Here is a 24,708-nt window from a genome sequence, read left to right as displayed (position 1 = left end):
AGCAGGGGAGCCGGCAGGCACCCTGAGGGGAGACGTGGGAGTGAGAGCCCAGCTGGGGAGCCGCAGAGAGACTAGAGTCAGTCTAGTATCGCGTGTACAGCTGGGGGAGAGCTAAGTTCCCCGCAAGCTGTTCTCATCACTCAGCCATCACCACCACTGCCCTGCCTGTGTCCTGCTCCTCATCCCCGCCCCCACTCTTGTCCCCTGTTCTCCTCCATCTCCTCCCCCTTCCCTTCTCCTGCCCCTCCCCATTTCTACCCACCCTGCCCTGCCCATCCCCGTCCTCTCCCTACCCCCCCGTCTGTCTCCCTCTTATGTGAGGGCTTTGCTGGAAACGCCCCCCCCCCCACCCAAGCCAGGGAGATCTCCCCTCCAGGAACAATTCACCCCCCGCATCTCGCTCCCTCCACTCCACAGTATTTCCTCCATTCCCCACAGTTGAAAATTGAGCTCCCCCATCCCCTCAGGTGACAGTCGGGCTCCCCCATACGCAGCTGCCTAGGTAGGCGCCTCCCCAGCCAGAGCCTGTCCCTGGCGCCCACGTCCCCTCCCCGCCTGCCTGTCCCAGGCGACCACCTGAACCTGCGTCCCCCATTCCCTCAGATCACAGCTCCCTCCCTGACCCTGCACCCCCCGACACCCCTCGCCCAGGCCAGACTCCTCTCTGGCACCCGCACCCCTCCCCCAAAACCTCTGCTCCCCCTTCACCCAGGTCACAGCTCCCTCCCAGACCTGCACTCCTCTAGAGCCCCTCCCCCAGGCCAGACTCCTCTCCTGCGCCCATACCCCCTCCTGGACCCTGCACCCCTATCCACCGCCCCAGATCATACCCCCCCTCCCTGCACGCAGGCTCCTCCCCTAAGCTCCCTTCTGCACCCAACCGCCCCGTCCCAGACCCCAAACCCCTCGGTAGAAATGTGGCCCTTGATCAGTTGCCAAAATGGCCCCCCCATTACAAATTATTGACCAAGCCTGATCCAAATGTTTTTTGAAACATTGTTTAATGAGAATGTAAATACAATTCAATACAATTGGGAGGGTTGGGGGGAGGGGGACGCAGCTGCTGGCTCCTCAGCTCTTGCTGCTCTCACTGGGTGTCTTCCTGCTGCAAGGGAAGCAGAATCCGTCACATTCATCCCTGGGGACTCAGGGGAACTGGCCCCCCAGCATTTCCACCCTCCTCCCCCTGCTCTCTGGTCACCCCCCGTCAGGCCCGCAGGGTGAGCTCCTGACCCCCCCCCCCCCAGAGCTCCTGACACCTCGGCCCCCTCCCGCCTCCTAGGACAGTTTCTGTGTTCAGAGCCTCCCCCACCCCCAGGGACGCTCGCAGGGGCAGGAGGGATTCTGCCAGCAGGGACGTGGGGTGGGGGCAGCCTGAGGAAAGGGGCGGGGGACTCCCTGAGGGGATGGGAAGGAGACCCTGGCCCTGCCCCACTCTCCTGATCTGCTCCGGCTGCTCACCATGTATTCCAGGAGCTGATGGGCCTGCCCATGCAGGGCGTGGGCCAGGACCAGCCCGGCCTGGCTGGGGCGCCGCAGGGGGGAGCGGGCAGCGAGCAGAGCCTTGTCCAAAAAGCTTTTCTCCTGCTCTGCTGTGAAGAGCTGCCCAAAGACCTGGAATCAAGAGCACAGGAGGTTTCAGCTGACGGCCCAGAGCCCGGCCCCAACTCCTGGGGCTAAAACAGCTTCCTCCTCCCCCAAACTCCCTTCCAGACCCTGCACCCAGACGCTCTCCTCACCCGGCACCCCAACCCCTGCCCCAGGTCACAGCTTCCTCCTGCCCCCAAGACCCTCCTACCCCCACGAGGGCCCCAGCCAGCCCCACCCCCGAGCCCTGCCCTGCCCTGGCAGCGCGTCCTTACCTCTCCCACCCGCACGCTGTTGCTGTGAGCCAGGACCCATTTTTCCTTATAATAGTGTCTGCACCACAGGTCCTCTGCCTGGTGGATGTTGAGGCCTGCAAGAGACACAACAGGGTCATTCTGCTGGCAGGTCTGAGCCCTTCCCCTCCCACGGGTCCCTGCAGGCATCCCTGGGCAAATGGAGGGGCACAGGGGGCAGAAGGAGGGGAACACAGAGGGACGCATCCCCCCTTGGGCCAGTCTGGGGGAAAAGGGCTGGGTCCCCTCCCCCCGCCGCCGGCACCCTCAGGGTGTCCCTGGGGCCCAGGTCCCGGCTGGGTTCCTTACCCCTGTGGTGCAGGAGGAGTTGATACAGGCTGTGCACCCCCTCCCGGGCCAGCCGGCTGACGTCTTCGGATGGGTCCGAAATAAAAAGGCCCAGCTGGGCCACGTGGTGACCCATCCTCGGCCAGTCGGCGGAGTTCTGAGGGGAGAGAAGAGGGGGGGTCCCTCAGCATCCTGGGGCTGCACGTCCCATGCAAACGGCCGCCGAGGCGGGTCTGAGCTCGGGGGACGGACAGAGACACCTCCCGGGGCGGGGCGGGGCCGGCCTTGCGAGGACACAACCCTGAGCAATGGCCCCGACTGAAGGGTCACTCCGGGGGTGGAACAAGGGGATCCACTGACGGCCACTCCCCAGTCCCCAGGCCCAGTCCCTCAAGAGCCCCCCTGAAGGGCCCAGGGTCGCCCCTCCCCGGGGAAAGGAGAACGCGGCCCATTCCCGGCCCATTCCCGGCCCTGCCTCTGCCTCCCGGGGACGCTCCCAGCCCCGCGCCCTGCAGCCCCAGACCCCCCGGCTCCGAGGTCACTTACGTCAAACCCCGGGAGGGTGGTGGCGACTCCCAGCAGGGCCGTGGTGCTGCCAAGGGCCCTGGCTCGCTCCTGGGGCAGGCGGGACTCCAGCCACGGGCTCAGGTGCTGGGGGGGAAAGAGGCAGGTCAGGACCCGTAGGGAGGTGCCGGTTCTGGGCAGAGCCTGGGGCTCCTCTCGGACTGTGCCCCCCCCAGCCACTGACACTGCTCCTCTCTCGGCCCCCGAGGAAGCAGGGACAATGGCCCCGTCCCCCCCACGGGGCTCACCTCCATTATGAGCTGGAGCCGGGCGGTGTCTGGGGACTCGGCGAGGAGGCTCGCCAGTAGGGCCTGGAGGTCGTAGGGAAGGGCCCGGATGAACTGCTGCAAGACAAGGGGGAGCCCTGGGTCAGAGGGGGGTTGGGGAATCCAGGCCACCCGCTGGCTCCGGGGTGCAGCCTTGAGCAGGGTCTGAGCCGCCTCGCAGAGCAGGGAGGAGCCCAGGCTGGGCATGGAAGGGACGGGCCCCCCGGGAGAGCAACGGGAACCCTGGAGGGAAGGATCCAAACCTGCAGCTTCTTCCCTCCCTCTGCCCCCCCCCCTCCTCTCTGGAGCTCCAGCCCAGCCCGGGAGCAGGGCCCGGAGGGACGTACCTGCGTGTGGATGGGCTCCTGCTGCCAGTCCCCAGACACTGTCTGTCCTACGGCCGCCGTCAGCAGGGGGCTCAGGAGCTGGGCCCGCAGGGGAGGCTGCAAGGTGCTGGCAGGAGAGAGGGGCAGAGACTGTTAATTCAGCAGCAGGAGACAGAGACTTTCCCACTCCCTGGCCAGGGGATCTGCTCTGGGGGGGAGTCGGCGGGGGGGGGGGTCGGTACCTGAGGCTGCAGGCGGCGTTGAGGCAGTCGGCCAAGACCAGCGGGGGGGCGAGTCCTCCATGATCTCCTGTGAGACCCAAGGGGACAAAGGGGCGTGTGAGGCTGGGCCCCCAAGAGACGCTCACGCGGCCAGCGCCCCCACCCAGCAGGATCCAACCCCACTGCCTCCCGCTGCCCTGTAGCCCCCCTGCCCGGCACAGGGCCCCTCCCAGCACCCCCCTCCCAAACTGGGACCAGCTCAATCCTTGTCCCCAGGCCGTCTCCTGCCCCTCACTGCCCTGGTGACCAGCCTCTGAACCTCCTCATCCCTGCTCCCCAGGCGCATCCCCAGCAGCCCGCTCGGCTCCCTTCCAGCCCCCGATGGCCCGGGGAGACCCCTCCCTGTCCCGAATCCCCCTTCCTGTCCGGCACCCCAGACCTGCCCCATTTCTGTGTCCCTCCCTCCTCCAGCATCCCCACCCACCCCTCCCCATGTCCACCTCCAGCCCTTCTGGCTCCACCCATCCCGTTTCCAGCACCCCCACCCGCCGCCATGGCCCAGGCAGACCCCTGTCCACCCCACGTATCCCCTTCCCTCCTCCCGGCTGCCGCGACTCGCTTACAACGATCCTGGCCATCATGGTGTCCTTGCAGCAGCGCGGCGCCAGGGTGTCCTCGCCTCTTTGGAGGGCGGCGAGGCAGGCGAGGGGGATGGCCAAGAGGAACCGCTGCAGGGCGGCTGGGCTCTGTACCCCAGAGAGAGTCTGTGAGCCTGGGGCCTGCCTGCCCCCCACGGACAGCTGCAGGGCTCAGGTCTCCCAGGAGTGGAGGTGGGAGCTGCCGGTTGTCCAAGCACCCACACTCCCCCCCCAACTGCTGCCTCAGGCTTGTGGGGGCCCAGCTGGTGCATGACAAGAGCCCCCAGCTTGGGGGGTCCAGGTCATGCAGGAGAAGGGGCCCCAGGGGGATCCCCAGGGACAAGCCCCTCCCGGGGGGGGGGGACGTGCTGGGAAGGGGCCGGACAATCTCGGGTCCCCCCCGTGTGGAGAAGGTTCCTACCGTGTCCCGGGTGTGGAGCTGCTCTTCGATGTCATAGATGGCCCCTTCCTCCACCCGGGAGTCCATCCGCTCCTGGCAGAGCTCCGCCGAGGCGCAGGGGGGCTCTGTGCGGGAGGGAAGGGACCAGGGTGACTCCAGCGGCCAGCAGGGGTCACGCGCCCCCATGTCAGGGACCCAGGGCAGGTTGGGCCCCACACGCCCCTCGCAGGGACCCATCCCCCTGCCACCCTCACATCTGCCAACGCCCTCAGCAGAGCCCCCACCAGGAACAAGAGAGCCAAGCAACCCCCCCCATCCATTGCCCTGGCTGAGGGGCAGACACTGGGGCTGCCCCTCCCCGCCCCCCCCCCGGGTAGTGGGTGAGCCCCTGGGCCCAGCGTGTTCACGGCCCCTCACCTGGGTCTGAGCGGCTGCAGGAGGTGGCCCGGCTGCAGCTGGAGGCCCAGGCGCTGCTGCTGACGGACCTGGACCCACAGCTGCAGGGGCTGGTGCGGGGAGCGACGGGCTGGGGGCTCCCGGAGACTGGCAGGTCCCCGGGGGCCGGGCAGGGCGATGCCCCCTGGTGATAATGGGGGCTGGGCTCCCGGGGCAGGTGTTTCTCTCCACAGAGGAGGCCCCGGAGCCACCCTACCCGGCTCCCCCGCTGGGCTGGGTCCCGCCTGCCCAGCCGCCTCTGGAGCCAGGTCCGGGGGGGCCTGGCCGGTGGGCGAGTCGCCCCGAGCTGGTGGGATCCAGCTTCCCCGCCCGCGGGGACGGAGAAGCTGCTCCCCACCGGCCCTGGGGCCATCTTCAGGGCTTTCTTGAACCACAGCCGAAAACGTTTGGCCATGCTGGAAATGAGGGGAGCAAAGGGGAGCTTGGGGCGCAGCCTGCAGAGCGAAATCCAGGGGTTCCAGCTCCCCAGAGCGACTGCCCCCAGCCCCCAAATGGCCCCTTGCTTATCGGTTCGGTCTTGCACAGGCACTGCAAGGACCTGAGGGTATGTCTACACTACCCCGCTAGTTCGAACTAGGAGGGTAATGTAGGCATACCGCACTTGCAAATGAAGCCCGGGATTTGAATTTCCCGGGCTTCATTTGCATAAGAGGGGAGCCGCCATTTTTAAAACCCCGCTCGTTCGAACCCCGTGCAGCGCGGCTACACGGGGCACGAACTAGGTAGTTCGAACTAGGCTTCCTAGTTCAAACTACCGTTACTCCTCATTCCACGAGTCTCCTGCCCATCAACAGCCCCTTCTTGGCCAATCAGGGGAGAATCTAAGGTGTGGGGGGTGGAGCGTTCTCCCCAAAGACACCGGCATAGACTTGTTCCAGCCCCACCTCCCCAGTCCCCACAATGCGGGCTGCATCCCCCACCCCACGGCTCCTGCAAACCACCCCCCGTCCTTCAGCTAGTCTGTTGGGTCCCAAGCTGGGGGAGGCAGCAAGGGAAGGTCACAGAGGAGGCAAGAACAGAGCAGAAATGTGGGGGGATGGAGGAAAAGGGAAACCAACCAGGAGAAAGCCCCAGTGGCGCTAAGGACGCAGCCCAGGTGAGGAATCACCTTCTGGCCCTTGACCGAGGGCTGGGCCTGCCTGGAACCCAGCCGGCCCCGGGCGGGATCCAACCCCTGGGGGCTCTTACCTTCGTCACAAAGGTGTCGGGATGTGAAAGTCACAGAACGCGAAGGAACCGTGAGGAGGAGACGCACCAGAGCTAAAGCAACCGGGGGTCTCCAAAGTCCCCTGGGCCCGCCCCCCGCTTTTATCAGCCTGAGATGTGGGTCCCTCTGTGAGGTCACCACCTCCCCACCTGCCCTTTGCCTTATATGCTGAGGGCTGCCCAAAGCCCCTGTGAGGTCACCGCCCCCCCCTCACCCTGCCAGGCAAATGTCCTGCCTCTGGCCACCCCCCTGGGAAGTTTGAGCCATTACTAGGGGTCCCTCCCCCTCCCTCATAGGCTGCTCCCTGCCCTACACTGCAGGCTTCTTGCACGAGAGCTGTTTCACGCCGGAGTTCTTGCGCAAAAGGTCTCGTGCAAGAGTGCCTCCACCCTGCCATGGGCTTTTGCACAAGAGCGTCCATGGCAGTGTGAACGCTCTCTTGTGCAAGAAAGCTCTGATGGTCATTTTAGCCATAAAAGTGTCTTGCTCAAGAAGCCCCTGGTGCCCGTCCACGCTGCCTTCTTGCACAACAGCTCTTGCACAAAGGGGGCTTAGTCATCGTCGGGAGAGGAATAACTCCTGTGCAAGGAGCCCTGTTCTCTGATGCTTTACTGCAAATTTACTTCTGCAAGAACACACGTAGAGTGTAGACGCGCCACAAGTTTTTTCACAAGAACACGCAAAAACAAGCCATGTGGATGTTTTCTTTTTAGGCAAAAGCCCCTTTTTGCACAAGATCGGTCGGCCTTTTTGCAGGCATAGGGATCTTGTGGGAAAAGGGGGTTTTTTGCACAAAAAGTAAACATCCACATGGCTTGGTTTTGCGCACAAACCCCGAGCACAAAAACGGATCAGCAGAAAATATGCAAATGACATTGCATGTCATAGAGTCCCTCGTTAGCATATTTGTTGCCAAAAAAACTCGTTGTGTAGACGTAGCCTAGGAGAGAAGCGATCTCAGACACAAAGCCCTTCAGTAAGAGGGCATAGCCCTGGGGCGTGGTAGGAGACGTACGGCAGACATGGGAGGTCACTCTCCTAGCTATTTGGCACGGAGGAGGCCTCAGCTGGAGCACTGTGTCCAGATCTCAGGGCCATGCTTTAGGAGAGAGAGTCCAGAGGGGAACTATGAAAAGGGATTAGGGACGTTAGATATTCACTGAGTAGTCAATTAACCTCATGATTTCTTATCGGTTACTTGACTTTTCGATAGTCCCCAGGGGCCAGCTGTCTCAGTCCTGGCTCGCGCTGGGTGCGGGACCTACCCCCTCTGCGGCTCTGCATTTACAGTGTGTTAGGAGCCAGGCAGGCAGGCAGCCTCGCTCAGTTCCAGTTTGCACCAGGTCCAGAAGCTCAGACCCAGCCCCCAGGCAAGGGCTGCTGCCAGCTTGTGCTGCTGCCTCTGATACAGAGGCAGCAGTACGGAGTGCCAGGAGGGAACTGGTCTAAAAAGCACCTCCCCTTGCGACCTGGCTGCCTGTCATCCCACGCTGCTGCCTCCGTTTTTGGCGAGAGAGAGCCACCTGTCTTGAGACACCGGTGGGGAGTCGGATTTTCAAAAGGCAGGTCTCTGTCCTTTGTGAGCCTTCCAAAGCGCTTCGGTGGGGGGAGGGGGCAGGAAGGCGGACGACACTCAGGAATTGTAGCACCCAAATCCACGGAGTGTTTCGCCAGCACCTCCTGCAACAGAGCCCAATCCCTGACAGGCTTTTAGGCAAGATAGATCATTTGAAAAAATGACAGACACAGGGTTTTCCGTCACCGCTCTCCCTTTCTTTTATTTCCCTGGGCTAACTGGCTTGTTCCTCTTTGGCTAAGGATGGAAGAGTATGTCTACACTACAATGTTAGTTCGAACTAACGGACGTTAGTTCGAACTAACATTCATAGCCGCTACACTAGCGCGCCGCTAGTTCGAATTTGAATCGAACTAGCGGAGCGCTTAGTTCGAACTAGAAAAACCTCATTTTACGAGGCTTAAGCCTAGTTCGAACTTACTAGTTCGAATTAAGGGCTGTGTAGCCCCTCAATTCGAACGAGTGGGAGGCTAGCCCTCCCCAGGTTTCCCTGGTGGCCACTCTGGCCAACACCAGGGAAACTCTATGCCCCCCTCCCGGCCCCGGACCCCTTAAAGGGGCACGGGCTGGCTACGGTGCCCGTGCCAGGTGCAAGCCCTGCACGGCACAGAGCCACCCACCCGATGTCCCCCAGCCCACCCCCTCTTCCCGGGACCAGGCTGGCGGCTCCCGGAAGCTTGCCCGGGACCGCAAGAGGCGGGTACATTCCTGGGCTAGTGCGGACATCGTGGACCTCGTCCACGATCTCCGCACTAGGCACAGGAAAGTGGCCATCTAGGGCAGGAGAGCTGCCAGCCTGGCCACCCAGGAGCAGGTTTGTATGAAAATCAAGGGGGTCCACTGAGACCCCCGACCCTGAGCCCTGAGCTTACAATGGCCGTCCTGGGTCAGACCAAAGGTCCATCTAGCCCAGTAGCCTGTCTGCCGACAGCGGCCAACCCTAGGGACCGTGGAGGGGATGGACCAAAGACAGTGACCAAGCCATTTGTCTCGTGCCATCCCTCTCCAGCCTTGCACAAACTTTGGGCAGGGACACCACTCCTACCCCCTGGCTAAGACTACTCCATGGACCCAACCTCCCCTTCCCCTCTCCCACCTCCTTTTCCCAGTCTCCCCCAGTTTTGTTCAATAAAGACAGAGTCAATGTTGGAAGAAACGTTATCTTTATTTTGTACATCAATAAGAAGGGGGGCTAGGGAAGGGTAAGTGGAAGGAGGTGAGGGAGGAATGGGGTACGAGCCCCCGATGGGGAGGACTGGGCTGGCTCTGCAGGCTTCTGGGGGTGGAAGCTCTCCTGCAGCCCCCCGATTACCCCCTCTCCCCAGATGGCAGCCTGCGGCAAGTGCAGCCGGGCTGATGGCTGAGTGGTGTGATGTGCCCAGTGTGGGTACTCCGGGCACTCCAAGCCAGGACTGGTTTTCAAGCGGGGCACCCCTTAGAACTGTCTGTCCGGGGTGGGGGTCGGGACCCTTTAAGCGCAGCCCTCGGCTAGCCTGAGACTGCATCTCCACGCTCTAAGTCCTCCTCTGATGCCCTGCTGGCACTGCTTCCGGCCATCCTTAAGCCCTGTTCAGAGTCCACTCAATGTGGACTTGCTAGTTCGAATTAGCAAAACTAGTTTTTAGTTCTAGACGCGTTAGTTCGAATTAGCTTAGTTCGAACTAGCGCTGTAGTGTAGACATACCCGAAGAGAGGAGCCAGCAGGGGTAGAATGAATTGTGTACCAGGTCCTGGAAACAAGAGCATCTCCTCCAGATCACCCATCCACACCTGAACTGTTTAAAAGCTTGGCTGCCAATAAAGACACCTTAGCTCAGCAAATGCCAAGCCAGGCACCTGTGTTTGGACACGAGGGGTGCACAGGGATGTGAGAACCAGGAAGGCTGATCTGTGAATTCACCCCCAACCGTCCCAGTACAAGACAGACGCTTGCGCCAACCAGCAGGGGTCACTGCTCCTCCGGTTTGGCTTGGACAAAGGTGCCCATCTGTTTGGTGTTCGCGTCTCGGAGCTGCGCCAGCTGCCTCTGGCCATGGCGGAGCAGATACTCGATGTGCATCACGTCGGCCCGGGGGATGCTGGCGTTCTTCCGGAACTCAGCCTGGATGCGAGGCAGGAATCCCGGCTTCTCCCGGCCGGTGCGCAGGAACTGCCTGTATAGGCTCAGGACGTGCTTCTGCAGCTTGCTATGCCGGGCCATGGTGCGCCTGGGGAGCCCTCCCAGGCCACGAGGGGGCCAGCGCCACGAGGCAGGGGCTGGAAGTGAACAGAGGCGGAGATGTTAGAGCAGCATCTCATTCCCAGACGCGCCTGTGCGGGCATTTCCATGCACTTTTCACCCCCACCTGCTAGGGTTATCAGATGGTTTAAAAAAAATACTGAACAGCAGGGGCCGGGGGGGGGGGGGGGCGGGACTGGCTGGAAGAGAGGGGGTGGGGGGGAACCGGCCGCCGGGAAGCAGGGCTGGCTGGGAGGGGGCTGGAGGGAGCGGGGCTGGCCGGGGGGCAACCAGCCGTCGGGAAGCGGGTCTAGTTGGGTTGAGGACCAAGAGGTGGGGGAACCGGCCGGCAGCGCTGCAGAGATGTACCAGAGCCTGGGTCGGATTCATCTTTGGTGGGCCCTGGCTCCTAGACCATAGACACACTCGTTCCCCCCGCCCTCCCGGAGGCCCTAGGGAAAATGGCACCCCGGCCCTGTGGACATGGTGCCCTCTCTGTTTCCCTTGGCCCCGTAGGCACTAAGCTCCACTCCTGCCGCCCAACTCCTACAAGGCCCGACGGATTTCTCTGTGGCCCCCGACCCAAAAAAGGATCCCCCCAGCCCTGTGTTAGGGGATACGAGGGAGTCTGGCTGGGACGTAAGTGCAAATAACTCTGCTCTTAGCAGCTCTGAACCGATGGGCTCTGCCCTGTGCCCCAACCAAGAACCCTAACATAAGAACGGCAGTACTGGGTAGCCTGTCTGCTGACAGTGGCCAGCACCAGGTGCCCCAAAGAGGGTTGACCAAAGACAATGATCAAGCGATTTGTCTCCTGCCATCCTTCTCCAGCCTTCCACAAACAGAGGCCAGGGACACTATTTCTATCTCTTGGCTAATGGCCTTTTATGGACCTAACCTCCGTGAAATTATCTAGCTTCTCTTTAAATCCTGTTATAGTTCTAGCCTTCACAGTCTCCTCTGGCAAGGAGTTCCACAGGTTGACTACACGCTGTGTGAAGAAGAACTTTCTTTTATTAGTTTTAAACCTGCTACCCATTAACTTCATTTGGTGTCCTCTAGTTCTTCTATTATGGGAACTAATAAATCACTTTTCTTGATTCACCCTCTCCACACCACTCATGTTTTTATAGACCTCTATCATATCCCCCCTCAGTCTCCTCTTTTCTAAACTGAAAAGTCCCATCGCTTTAACCTCTCTTCATATGGGACCCGTTTCAAACCCCTAATCATGTTAGTTGCCCTTTTCTGAACCCTTTCCAAGGCCAAAATATCTGTTTTGAGGTGAGGAGACCACAGCTGTACACAGTATTCAAGTTGTTGGTGTCCCATAGTTTTATACAGGGGCACCCTGAGTTACCAAACCACATGACACTGCCCATTAAAAACCCACCAGGACTTACCCAGCATTTATATGCAGAGGTCCCGCACCAGCAGTGGTCTGCACTGGACAGGAAACCATCCGCCCAGCACGCGCGGGAAATCACAGGAACCCAGCCTGGACGGTCCGATGCCCCAGCCTTGACAGAAGAAAATCAAGGTGTGCTTGAAGTGCCACGCCCACCATCCCTTGGTCCTCTGGGGCATTCGGCACATCCTGCTGGGTGAAAGGGCCGGTCACAGCTCCAGGGTCTGTCACACTTCAGGGCCTTTGGCAGCTCCTATTCACCGGGGTCAGGCAGATAATCGCCCCGAGCTTTCCCAGCACTTTTCAGCATCAGCTCTCAAAGGGGGGCAGCGTGACCCCCATGGGATCAGGGGAATGTAAAAGAAGGAATGGGGCAGGGCGGGGCAGGCAGCCAACGGCTTCTCCTAATGCAGTGGTCCCCAACCATTTGAGGTTTCCCGGCGCCAAGGGGCGTGGCCGTTTGCCCGCAGGGCACCCTGGCGCGGGGACCCCCATTGTGCACCTGGGGGCGGGGACCCCCCCATAGCCACATTGCCGGGCGGGGCCCCCCCATAGCCACATTCCCAGGGCCGCCCCCCCCCACAAGCACCGCACGCCCAGGGCCGGGCCCCCCGCCAAGCGCCGCGCGCCCGGGACCGGCGCTCTCCCCCCAAGCACCGCGCGCCCGGGGCCGGCGCACCCTGCAAGCGCCACGCGCCCGGGGCCTGCGCTCCCCCCATGCACTACGTGGCCAAAGCGCGGCAGCCAATCTGCGGCGCCCCCGGGGCCGGCGCTCACTGTGCACCATGCGCCCGGGGCCAGCTCCGGCACCGCACATGCGCCACGTGCCTGGGGCCAGGCCAGCCCTGAGCAATTGGCGGGCGCATACAAATGCGGGCACCGTGTTGGGGACCACTGTCCTAATGTTAGCAGTGGGGACACCAAGTTCGGAAGTGAATGGTTAACCAGTAAGCCGGTTATGGTTAACCAGTGGGGGCTGGAGCAGCCCTCCACCAGCCATTGGCACAGGGCACTCTGGCACACCACGGGTAGGGTTGCTCAGCAGTCTCAGCAGTGTGCCACGGGGGTAGGTGTGGGGGCTGCTCCAAGCCCATCTTTAACACGCAGGGGGACCACTCGCCCTACGTGTCCCATTTAATCGGTTAACTGGTTCAACGTATTGTTTAACTGGTTAGCTAATTAAATGAGATTTTACATCCCTGGCACCAAGGTGGCTAAAAGTAGGGTTGAACTGGGACTAGCAATTCCAGGATTTTGACTTTTTTTTCTGATCTCACACAGTTCTGCAAATAAATTCACATTTTGTTTAGATTTTAACTATTTTTAAATGTAGTACGGTGGATTACGGAAGATAAACTTTAAAGAGACCAAACAAAGAGTCATTTCAGGAATGGAAAACTACATTTTAATGTTCTGAAATGGTGGAGTTTTCCCCTTCCAAACAAAAGGTCACTAAAATCAGTGTTTTCCAATGGAAAAACACCCCCTCTGAAAACTTCCTTCCAGCTCTAGTTAAAACGGCCGTATTTTGAAGTGTATAATCAACCTCTGGAACTCACTGCAAAAGGATATTAATGATGGTGAAGGAAAGGGGAGGGAATCATAGAATCATAGAGCTGGAAGAGACCTCAGAAGGTCATCAAATCCAGCCCCCTGCTCTAGGCAGGACCAATCCCAACTAAATCAACCCGGCCAGGGCTTTGTCAAGCTGAGACTTAAACACCCGCTGTGTACAGCCTGTCTGATCCCTTCTGGGGAAGCATGGGTGGGAAGAAAGAATTAGACAGGGTTAGACAAACCCATAGGTCTTGGTTGATTTCGTCCTGCTTCAGGGCAGGGCGCTAAACTTGGGGACTACTCTAGTCAGACCAACATTTCAATCAATCTTGTCAAGAAACAGGCAAAAAAAAACCCCAACCCAAACCAGGGAGAAACACGTTCCTTGGTTTGTAAACACAGACACAGAGAACAGCTCCTTCCGCTGGGGGGGTGGGAATAAAGAAAATAATCCCTCGCCCCCTCCCCTTCCTAGTTGGTCCTAAAGGATGAAGATTTGTGCAGGCTGCGGGGGCAGGACTGATACTCAGGGAACGGGAGCATGGGGGAGAAGGGGGCAGCTTGCTTACAATGCAGGGGCAACCCCGTGTCTCGGGGCTGGCCCAGCACAGGCAGGATTTCTGCAGCGCAGGGGGACACGAGGTGAAACAAGCAGCGACTCGGCCGATTGGGGCTTGTTATTGTAGGGTCGCATTGAAGCAGACACTGGCACCAGCGTCGCCTCCAAGAGCGAGGGGAGCGCGCAGCCTGGTAACCCCGGACGGACCCGGACCCCCCTGCGCTGCGGAGCCAGGAGTCACCGCCCCCCGCCCCTCACCTCCGCCTCCCGCCTGCTCGCAGCCCCCGGGCCCGCGGCAGCAGCTGTGCCAGCCGGCTCCGAATGTTGAAACACCAGCAACATTAGCCCTCGCTTCCCATTGGCTGGAGGGCCCCAGGGGCGGGCGCAGGGAAGGGGAAGCTCCGTCCTCCGAGGGCCACGTGGGCCGGCAGTGGAAGTTGCAAGTCAGCTGGAGGAGAGAGGGGCCCGGCCCGGCCTGCGCACGTGGCTTTCACCGCAGCGCTCACCTGCCCTCACGCCCCACGCTCCTGCTTTTCCCTCCCTGCGTTGTTCGACCCAACCCTCACCCAGGCATCCACCCAGTTCACCCCGATTCTCACCCCTTTTTAAACTTGTTCCTAAGAAACCCCGATCGGTTCCTGGGAAATTCCAAACAACTCTTATCAGTGGTGCCCGTTACATACCAGCTGGGTTTTCCTTGTGATATTTACATACCCCCTGCCTCCTTTTCCCCCCTCCCATTTTTTCCTCCCCTATTCATTTTGGTTCTGGACATACAACACTCCAGTCGTCTGAAGAAGTGGGCTATGCCCAGGAAAGCTCATGATCCCATCGACACGGTTTGTTAATCTTTAAGGTGACTATATGTTGTGTTTTAAGTTTTTCCTGTTACAGACTCACTCAGCTACCCCTCTGAAACTCGTGGGCTCTGTCTACACTGCAGGCTTCTTGCACAAGAACTGTTTTGCAGAAGAGTTCTTGTGCAAAAGGTCTTCCAGACGAGCGCGTCCACACTGCCATGTGCTTTTGCGGAAGAGATGTGCTTTTGCACAAGAGCATCCATGGCAGTGTCGACACTCTCTTGCACAAGAAAGCTCTGATGGCCATTTTAGCCGTAGGGGTTTTTTGCGCAAGAAATTCATGTTGCCTGTCTACACTGCCGCCTTCTGGAAGAGCTCTTGTGCAAGAGGGCTTATTCCTCGTGGGGAGAGGAATAACTCTTCCGGAAGAAGCCCTGTTTGCTGATGCTGTACTGTAATACTTGTGCAAAAACACGCACGCAGTGTAGACACTCTGCAAGTTTTTGCGCAAGAACAGCTGTTCTTGTGCAAAAAGCCTGCAGTGTAGACATAGCCTTAAAGGGGCAACCCCAATAGTCAGTACTAACAAGGAGTCCTGTGGCACCTTGAAGATTTATTTGGGCATCAGCTGTTGCGGAGGAAAAGCAGGTCCAAGTGTTTTTTACCCCTGGAAGCGGATGCCCAAATACACGTGTTAGTCTTTAAGGTGCCCCAGGGTGCCTCTGTTTAAACAAGTGGAAGAGAAGGGCCTGTGTGCACCTCATAGGATGCCAGGCTAGACTGAAGATCACAATGGCCCTCTCTGGCCTGGAAGTTAATGAATGGTTACATCTGGCCAGGCTGCCTCTCTTTATGCTTGCATTAACTAACTGGGTTATTTGCAGGTGTTGTACTCAGTCCAGCTGTGTCGGAGCGCCTGCTGCTGGAGGAGAACGCAAAAGTTCTGTTACCTGGTTTGTAAGTCTGGAGCCTTCTCTACTGCATGAGGTACAAGCCACCTGGCTCTTCGCTAAAGTTGCAGAGCCGAGTCACTATCGCTGGATGTGGTCTCCGTGCCCAGAGTCCCCAGAGACCACAAACCAGATAAGATTCGAAATCGCCCAAGCAGATTTTTTGCGTAACAACATGCAATAATAGTTGCCAGCGAACAGACTCAGCGCTGCGCCGCTACACTTTATGGAAGCCGTGGCAATGTCCTAACACCCACTGAGCACCATCCAGTGCCCCCACACAGTCAGCTGGTGAACACCATTTGAGGTGAACTTTTATACATTCCTGATGTATCAGGTTGCTACCCCCTGTTACCTGGTTACCGTCCCTTACCTTGCAGAAGGGGGCTTACTTCCTAGTCTTCATACTGTCAACTTACTATCTGTTATGCTGTCAACTTTGACCTGGTCCTGAACATAGGTCGGTATGTACTTTATTTGTGGGAGGTAAATGGTACCAAGATGTTCCTTAGGACAATCCACAGAACTACAGACCGGTCAGCCTCACCTCACTCCCCGGAAAAATCATGGAGGGGATCCTCAAGGAATCCATTTTGAAGCACTTAGAATAAGGAAAGGGATCAGGAGCAGTCAGCATGGATTCACCAAGGGCAAGTCATGCTTGACGAACCTGATTGCTTTCTATGACGAGGTAACTGGCTCTGTGGACATGGGGAATTCAGTGGATGTGATAGACCTGGACTTATTCTTGCCAGCAAGTTAAGGAAGTATGGATTGGATTAATGGACTGTAAGATGGATAGAAATCGGGCTAGACTGTTGGGCTCAATGGGTAGTGATCAACAGCTCGATGTCGGACTGGCGGTCAGTTTCAAGCAGAGTACCTCAAAGACCGGTTCTACGGTCGGTTTTGTTCAACATCTTTATTAATGACTGGATGAGGGGATGGATTGCACCCTCAGCAAGTTTGCCTATGTCACTAAGCTAGGGGGAAAGGTAGATACATTGGACGGTAGGGTATATGGTGCAGAGTGTCCAAGACATATTGGAGGATTGGGCCAAAAGAAATCTGATGAGGTTCAACAAGGACAAGTTCAGAGTCCTGCACTTGAATGGAAGAATCCCAAGAATTGTTATAGGCTGGGACCGACTGGCTAAGTAGCAGTTCTGCAGAAAAGGACCTGGGGGTTACAGTGGATGAGAAGCTGGATATGAGTCAACAGTGTGCCCTTGTAGCCAAGAAGGCTAATGGCATATTAGGGTGCATTAGGAGGAACATTGCCAGCAGATCTAGGGAAGTGATTATTCCCCTTTATTGGGATGTGGTGAGGCCACGTCTGGAGTATTGTGTCCAGTTCTGGGCCCCCCACTACAGGAAGGATGTGGACGCATTGGAGAGGGTCCAGTGGAGGGCAACAAAAATTATTAGGAGGCTGGAGCACATGACTTAGGAGAGGCTGAGGGAGTTGGGCTTGTTTAGTCTGCAGAAGAATGACGGGGGATTTGAGAGCAGCCTTTAACTATCTGAAGGGAGGTTCCAAAGAGGATGGAGAGAGGCTGTTCACAGTGGTGACGATGGCAGAACGAGGAGTGATGGTCTCAAGGTGCAGTGGGGGAGGTGTAGGTTGGATATTAGGAAAAACTCTTTCCCTAAGAGAATGGGGAAGCACTGGAATGGGCTAACTAGGGAGATGGTGGAATCTCCATCCCTAGAGGTTTTTAAGTCCTGGTTTGACACAGACCTGGTTGGGATGATTGAGTTGGGATTGGTCCTGCTTTTGGGCAGGGGGCTGCACTCGATGACTCCTGAGGTCTCTTCCAGCCCTGGGATTCTATGATTCTAAGGCAAGGGACTTCTTTTATTTGAGAGCCCCAATTCCTTCAACAGCAGTATAGGTCTAATCCATGGAGCTCCTGAAGAGCAGCTCCGCATCCCTTTCTATGGCAGCCCAACTGTCCTTGGAACTGGTCAGACCAGTGTGACATCCCCCTGTGTAGGCATAATGAGCTAATGTGTCCTTCACTCCCATGCACCAACTTTGCCACTTATCAACTATGTTTTTAATTTGTTCCAAGGGAAAGCTGAATGAAGCCAAAATTAATGAGTGTTTTAACTTGTAACAAAATACAGGACTGTGTAGCACTTTAAAGACTAACAAGATGATTTATTAGATGATGAGCTTTCGTGGGCCAGACCCACTTCCTCAGATCCACTATTTGATCTGAGGAAGTGGGTCTGGCCCACGAAAGCTCATCATCTAATAAACCATCTTGTTAGTCTTTAAAGTGCTACATAGTCCTGTATTTCGTTTCAGCTACACCAGACTAACACGGCTACATTTCTATCACTGTTCTAACTTGTGTTTCTGTTCCCAGGAAATGTTGAAACGGTAGATTCCTAGGGACTGTCAAGTAGAAAGATTGACCCAAATTAGTTACTTGTTTACTTTCTTTGGCTCCACTGGAATCTTACAACAGGGATTAACTAGCTCCATTCATATCTATAATTAACACAAACAAAATCTATGTTTAGTGACAGGTAAGGTTTCCTGAGCACATGTCTAACAATCCAGACATTTAAAATCAGAAGTTAGTGGAAGGAGGCTGAAAAAGGTGAGGCTTTCGAGAGAAAAATTGCCCGAGAAAGGGTTATTTTGAACTCCAATTTACTCTGTATCAACCCATTTTTCCATTAAACCAACCTAAAGTACTATAAATAGGACTCAAAGTTTATGTCCTATGTTTTAGTTTTTGTCATAAACACCACAAGAAAAAAATATAAAGCAAATGGGAAAAAAGGGAGGATGCGAGTTATGAAAAAGCAAACAGTTGATAGGAGAAGCTAAAATTGGGGGAAAAAATCTATAACCAGTAACATAAAGGATAATTAGGAAATGTTTAAATATATCGGGAACAAAAGAAATCAGAGGAATGGTAAAGATCCATTACTGTATAAGGCTGGTCAAATTGCCAATCATGATGAAAAAAAGAAACTTCAGCAACCTGCTTGGAATTTAATGCGTTGAACTACACACAAGCCATAAAGATTGGATGTCTTTCTAAAACATATGTGGTAGCTCAACCGAGGGATGTTAAATTGCGCTTAATCAGCTAATCCAGTAGTTGGTGGAATTTCCATCTACTACTCAATTAGTCAATAAGGGTATGTCTACATTAGCTCGTTAATTTGAGCTAGGTAGGCAAAGCAGGCAACCGGAGTTGTAAATGAAGCCCGGGATTTAAATAGCCCAGGCTTTATTTGCATGTTCCCGTCCGGTCGCCATTTTGAAATTCCACTAGCCGCGCAGCTATAGAATGAGATGTAACAGTTAATTCGAACTAAGGACTTAGTTCGAGTTACCGTTTCATTGCCACATGTAGCTGGCAGGAAGGGACCTCGAGAGGTCGAGTCCAGTCCCCTGCCCTCATGGCAGGACCCAGTACTGTCTAGACGAGTGTTTCTTAAACTTTTTAAGACCGAGGAACACCAAACAATTTTTTTTTTAATGAGGATTTTTTGTTGACTCCTGAGGTCTCTTCCAGCCCTAGGATTCTATAAATGTGCTTGGTACCTGTGCCTGGACCTTTATGCTTGATCTGGCTTATACTATTTCTCTTTCCTGCCTGCGGTTCCACTGAGCCAAAGTCTTGCTTCCTAGATTTCAGGCCTGTTGCTGTTTTTATGTTACCGGCCTTTATTCGGGCCTGCTGATTTTATGTTACCAACCCGCAACTTACTACAGAGGCAACTGAGTCCCAAAAAGGAGGAGCAGCTTGTTCAAAAACAAACAGCAAGCCAGTGGCAGCGCTAGGAATAGGACCCGTATGTCCCAACTCCCTGTCCCCTGCTGTACTAACCAGACCAAAATACTTTGACCACCAGGGTCTGAAGCCCCACAGACAGGGGCCACGGATGGGGAGGGGGAGAGGCAAAGGGGGCAGTTGTCCCGGGAGCTGATGATTTAAAAGGGTCCAGGCCTCTGGGTCACTGTATCGACTATTATGGCAGCCGCCACTGCCAGAGACCCGGGCAAATGAAATCAATCCGAGAGCTCTGTCTGGTGCAAGGTGGGTGGCGCTAAGGCCTGATTGGCCCTAGCCTTGCCCCTCCTACCTTTAGCTTTGCCCCTTTGAGGGGGTCTAGAGCCGACCCCCTCCCATACATTACCCAGGGCCCGACAACGTGTGTCACCAGCCCCGTTGACATGAATGTGCCCCAAATCCCTCAGACCCAGTACAGTCCCCCCCTCCTCCCCCCCCCGGATCCTTAATTCTTCTCTTGTCATCTGATTGCTTCAAGCATTGTTACAGGCTGGGGACCGACTGGCTAAGCAGCAGTTCAGCAGAAAAGGACCTGGGGATTACAGTGGATGAGAAGCCGGAGATGAGTCAACAGGGTGGCCTTGAAGCCAAGAAGGTTAATGGTATATTAGGGGGCATTAGGAGGAGCATTGCCAGCAGGTCTAGAGAAGTGATTATTCCCCTTTATTCGGCTCTTGTGAGGCCACATCTGGAGTATTGCGTCCAGTTCTGGGCCCCCAACTACAGGAAGGATGGGGACGCATTGGAAGGGGTCCAGGGGAGCTTGACCAAAATGATTCGGGGTCTGGAGCACATGACCTATGAGGAGAAACTGGGGGATTTGGGTTTGTTTAGCCTGCAGAAGCAAAGAGTGACGGGGGGATTTGATAGCAGCCTTCAACTTCCTGAAGGGAGGTTCCAAAGAGGATGGAGAGAGGCTGTTCTCAGTAGTGAGGGATGGCAGAACACGGAACAGTGGTCTCAGGTTACAGCGGGGGAGGTCTAGGTTGGATATTAAGAAAAACTATTTCCCTAGGAGGGTGGGGAAGCGCTGGGCTGGGTTCCCTAGGGAGGTGGTGGAATCTCCATCCCTAGAGGTTTTTATGTCTCGGTTTGACAAAGCCCTGGCTGGGATGATTGAGTTGGGATTGGTCCTGCCTTGGGCAGGGGGCTGGACTTGATGACTCCTGAGGTCTTTTCCAACTCTAGGATTCTATGATTCATCCTTGCGATGTCACTGGAGACGCAGGGAGGTACACTGTGGGCGAAAGCCCCGATCTTGCTTCTGGTTTTGTACAGGCGGCCGTGAAAGTAACTTTACAGTTTCTCACAGGTACTGTCCTGTTGCAGCCCAGGTCTTTGCAGTTCTTGCTGGAGCTGCGCACCAGGGCACTTTCACCTCTGTGTTCAGGATTCAGAGTTATCTCTTTTCCCAAAGATCTTCCCTGGAGCTGTTCAGAGAGAGCTTGCTCCCTCTCGCCACAGTCTCTCTTAAGGCAACCATGTTCTTCAGAGCCTCTGGCCTGACGTGGAACGGGACGGGGGACACCACAGAAGAGGCCAAATTCGCCGGGGGAAACACTCCAAGGAAATGGATGCTAAAGAGGGTCCATTCGCCAAGACTCATGTGCAGGGCCTCTTTGATTTCAGTGTTGTCACTGTAGACCAGCGCGCGCCCGTTGAGATTATGGTCCCTGAGCCTCTGTTTGTACAGCGGGACGTTTTCCTCCTTCAAGCCGATTGTGTCCATCTGGAAGAGAAGTGGGAGCACCCGTTAGTGCCGTGCATCTACTGAACATGTCGCCAAACACGTTTTTAGGAAGGGTCCGCTATAGCTCCTGAGAGGAACCTGTCTGGGCTTGCTCAGATTCTAGCAAACAAGGCGGGCCGGCCGGCTGTGGGGCCAGGTATGGTACCCAGCACACCCCACTGCCGTGTGCTTGGATTCTGCTAGGGGCACCGCTGAGCAAGTTGGCACGGCAGGGGAAATAGCATGCTCTCTGCAGGCAAAAGCTAGCAATGCAGGGACCACTGGAGGGGTGTGTTGAAATGAAGAGGGAAGGTTTCCTGACCCTGCTTGTAGGCTGGAGGGAAGCATGCAGTCAGCCTGACGGGGGTGGAGTTGGGCCTCTCGACCTAAGGCTATATCTACACTGCGGGCTTTTGCAGGCAGAGAGTATGCTAATGAAGCACTCGTTAGCAACTTCTTGTGCTTCATTAGGGGTGTGTCTAGACTACATGCCTCCGTCGACGGAGGCATGTAGATTAGACAGATCGGCAGAGGGAAATGAAGCCGCGATTAAAATAATCGCGGCTTCATTTAAATTTAAATGGCTGCCCTGCTCTGCCGATCAGCTGTTTGTCGGCAGATCGGGGCAGTCTGGACGTTCCCCTGTCGACAGAAAACCCTTTTGTCGACCGCCAAGGTAAACCTCATCCCACGAGGCATAACGGGGCGGTCGACAAAAGGGTTTTCTGTCGACAGGGGAACGTCCAGACTGCCCCGATCTGCCGACAAACAGCTGATCGGCAGAGCGGGGCAGCCATTTAAATTTAAATGAAGCCGCGATTATTTTAATCGCGGCTTCATTTCCCTCTGCCGATCTGTCTAATCTACATGCCTCCGTCGACGGAGGCATGTAGTCTAGACACACCCTAGCATGCTCTCTGCAGGCAAAAGCTAGCAGTGTAGACATAGCCTCAGGGTTCTTGTGTGTTATTCTGGATAAGGGGTATTACGCTGCAGGCCTCCAGCAAGAGTATTTATGTTTTTGCCTTTCTTCTCTCTGGAGTGCATAACAGACAGCTACGGGTCTCCCAGTCTTAAAACCGACCCAAGTCACTTCAGAGCGTAAAGGATGAACCCGGGGAGAGCCAGCCAATGGCTTCGGGGTTGGAGGAAAGAGCTGCAAGGAACCGAGTTGTTCCAAGCAGAAATTTTTTGTGCAAACCAAGAGTCAGGAGCAGCAGAAAGTGGGGGAACTAGCAGAGCCCGGACTGTGGCCTTGCCCCCTACATCACCCTTTCCCCCTCATCCTCACTCTGCCCATTCCCCCTCATGTGCCCACCCTACTCCTGAGGCCTCAAACCCACACTGTGCCTTCCCCGAAAGCCCCCATCCCACACCGCCTGTTCCCCTCAACATCCTACCCCCACTAGTTCTCGCTCCTCTCCCTCCAGTTATGCACCAGTTATGTGGGACAGTTTTCTCCCAGCTCTGGGGCCCGTAGTCAGGGCTGTCCCTAGGCCCATGGGAAATATGTAGCTGCATAGGGCACCGGAAAATTTGGGCACCAAATTTTTGAGTTCCCCAATGCAGCAGCCATGTGTTCTTGTATGTCTGAGGATATGCCTCTGCCGGTTCGTCTCTGGGGACGCTGTGTCCTGTCTGCTGCAAGGCTTTTCCCTTCGCCCTCCCCCACGTGCTCCTCTCAGCTGGCAGTGTAATCCACACACCTAGTGTGTGTGGTTCACTGTCCCTTTGTGTGGCAATTGGACCTCTTACAGCCAGAGATAAGAACAAGGGAGCTCTACATCCTAAGCTGGGAGCCAGCTTCCTTCATGGCTCCAGCTGTCGAGGCCTCTAGGGGTGTGTCTAAACTACATGGCTCCATCGATGGAGCCATGTAGATGAGGCTGATCGGCAGAGGGAAATGAAGCCGCGATTTAAATAATCGCGGCTTCATTTAAATTTAAATGGCTGCCGCGCTCTGCCGACCAGCTGATGATCAGCTGTTTGTCGGCAGATCGGGGCAGTGTGGACGCTCCCGTCGACATGAAAGCCCTTTGTCGACCTCCCCCTGATGCCTCGTGGGATGAGGTTTACCGGGGAGGTCGACAAAGGGCTTTCACGTCGACGGGGAAGCGTCCAGACTGCCCCGATCTGCCGACAAACAGCTGATCATCAGCTGGTCGGCAGAGCGCGGCAGCCATTTAAATTTAAATGAAGCCACGATTATTTAAATCGCGGCTTCATTTCCCTCTGCCGATCAGCCTCATCTACATGGCTCCGTCGACGGAGCCATGTAGTTTAGACACACTCCTAGAGGGCCTAGGTTCAAATCTGCTACGGGGTTCAAATCAGCAGCAGCAGCAAGCTAGCAAGCAGAGAGGATCTGCAACTCTGCTCTAGTTCCTGAGCCCTGCTTGGGGTAGGGAGGTAGTAGGAACGACCAGACCTCCAGCAGAAGCTGCATGAGGGGAAAAGGCCCAGGCAATCCTGCAGAAGGGCCCTCAATTATTCAGGGCCCCACGATTTGCAAAGATGGCTCTGCCTGTAGCCGTCATCTGCGGGCAGCTGCTGTCACATGAATGACATTCTTCTTGCAATGAAGAGGCATGGACATTCTATCGACAGCTGGCCCTGCTCGAAGGAAGGAAACCCAAGGGTGACCCACCTCTCGGCAGACATCCTCCACCGTCATACCCAGCAGAGTGCAGGCGCTGAGCTTGTCGAATTTCTTTGTCCGTTTCAGTCTGTGGCTGCCACGTTGCAGCTCCATCTGTCTTTTCAGGGATGGGTCCAAATTGACCGTGAAGGGGAGGTAGAAGAGGGCCTCCTCCACCCGAAACCTGCCGCACAGGAAAGTGTGGAACAGCTCGGGATCCTGGTCCAGTTCCAGCAGCTTTTCCATCTGGCCTTTCAGCATGTCCAGCTCTTCCATGTACTTCTCGTAGACCTCCCACAGAGACATGTCGGGGCGGAGCGGGCTTCCATGGCAGCTGCCCATTCGGCTCCTCTGCTCCTCATCCTCGATGCACTGCAAGAGCCAGCTCAGACGGCACGGCCACTGGTTGGCAAGGAGCACCCATTCCACCACCTTCTTCGGACACACTTCATCCTTGGGGATGTTACTCGCCAGCAGCCTGATGGTGATGGTGACGGTGTTCACGATGCGCCGCATCTGCACCACGTTGTCTGTCATGAATTCCTTCAAGGCGTCATCCAGGAGGTAGTCGAAAGCATCTTGAATGAGGTCTTTGGCTCGGATACCTTTCCCGCAGCTGCCGGTTCCCAGCGCTGGGGTTCCAACCATGAGAGGTATCTGGCTGTCCTCTGCAACTGGATTCTGGGCATCGTGGTTGGCCGAATGGTAGCGAGAGATGTTGAGGAAGTCAGAGCTGGCTTCCATCTTGCCATCCTGCCGGAAGCCGACCTCTGCCTCTAGCTGCTCCTTGCGCGCGATGATATTCCTGATCAGCCTCCGCTTGGTGTCGCAGTCCATCCGAGGGACAGAGAAGAGCAGGGTGACAATGCGGTTTAAGAACTCGTAGCCGTTGTTGGCCATACCTCTCATATACTTGGAGCTTTCCACGGAGTCGACAATGATGCTGGAGTCAACAGCCAGGATGGAGATGAACGGGGCGTCATCGTCTGAGAGGAGAATGTTCATGGCATCAAGGACGCCCACCACCTTGTCAGGGCTGCATGTATCCAAGTGGGTGATCTCCAGCACCACCCGCAGCTTCCGCCGCTGGAAGATCTCCATGTACTGCAGGAACACAGTGATTGTCCTGACTTCGCTTTTCACGCAGCTCATGAAGCCCAGCTGTGCGCTGAGAGCCGTCTGGTTCATCTGTCTCTCCAGCTGGCT

The 24,708-nt window shown here is 56.5% G+C and overlaps 2 protein-coding genes across 3 annotated transcripts in view; both read right to left on the bottom strand.

Annotated features, from left to right (window-relative positions):
* The window catches only part of LOC142823330 (maestro heat-like repeat-containing protein family member 7), a 200,137-nt gene that overhangs the window by 77,041 nt on the left and 98,388 nt on the right, over positions 1-24,708 (bottom strand). Inside the window, exon 1 of one of the 2 annotated variants that reach the window (XM_089769964.1) lies at positions 4,169-4,307. The exons of the other annotated variant lie outside the window; for it this stretch is intronic. Within the exon in view, the coding sequence (XP_089626090.1) occupies positions 4,169-4,186 (18 nt within the window). The 5' untranslated portion in view covers positions 4,187-4,307. Of the gene's footprint in view, positions 1-4,168; positions 4,308-24,708 lie in introns of those variants that run through there. 2 annotated transcript variants of the gene reach the window in all.
* On the bottom strand, positions 983-3,676 carry LOC142823340 (maestro heat-like repeat family member 5). The gene is made up of 8 exons (XM_075914271.2): positions 3,567-3,676; positions 3,346-3,451; positions 2,981-3,076; positions 2,715-2,819; positions 2,190-2,325; positions 1,863-1,957; positions 1,462-1,614; positions 983-1,105 (listed from the first exon to the last, which is right to left on the bottom strand). The coding sequence occupies exons 3-8, from the start codon at positions 2,984-2,986 to the stop codon at positions 1,088-1,090; spliced, it is 513 nt and encodes a 170-aa protein (XP_075770386.2). The 5' UTR covers positions 2,987-3,076; positions 3,346-3,451; positions 3,567-3,676; the 3' UTR covers positions 983-1,087.

Source organism: Pelodiscus sinensis, chromosome 18 (genome assembly GCF_052426305.1).
Source record: "Pelodiscus sinensis isolate ZL-2025 chromosome 18, ASM5242630v1, whole genome shotgun sequence".
Taxonomy (NCBI): Eukaryota; Metazoa; Chordata; order Testudines; family Trionychidae; genus Pelodiscus; species Pelodiscus sinensis.
This window is presented reverse-complemented; position numbering and strand designations above follow the sequence as displayed.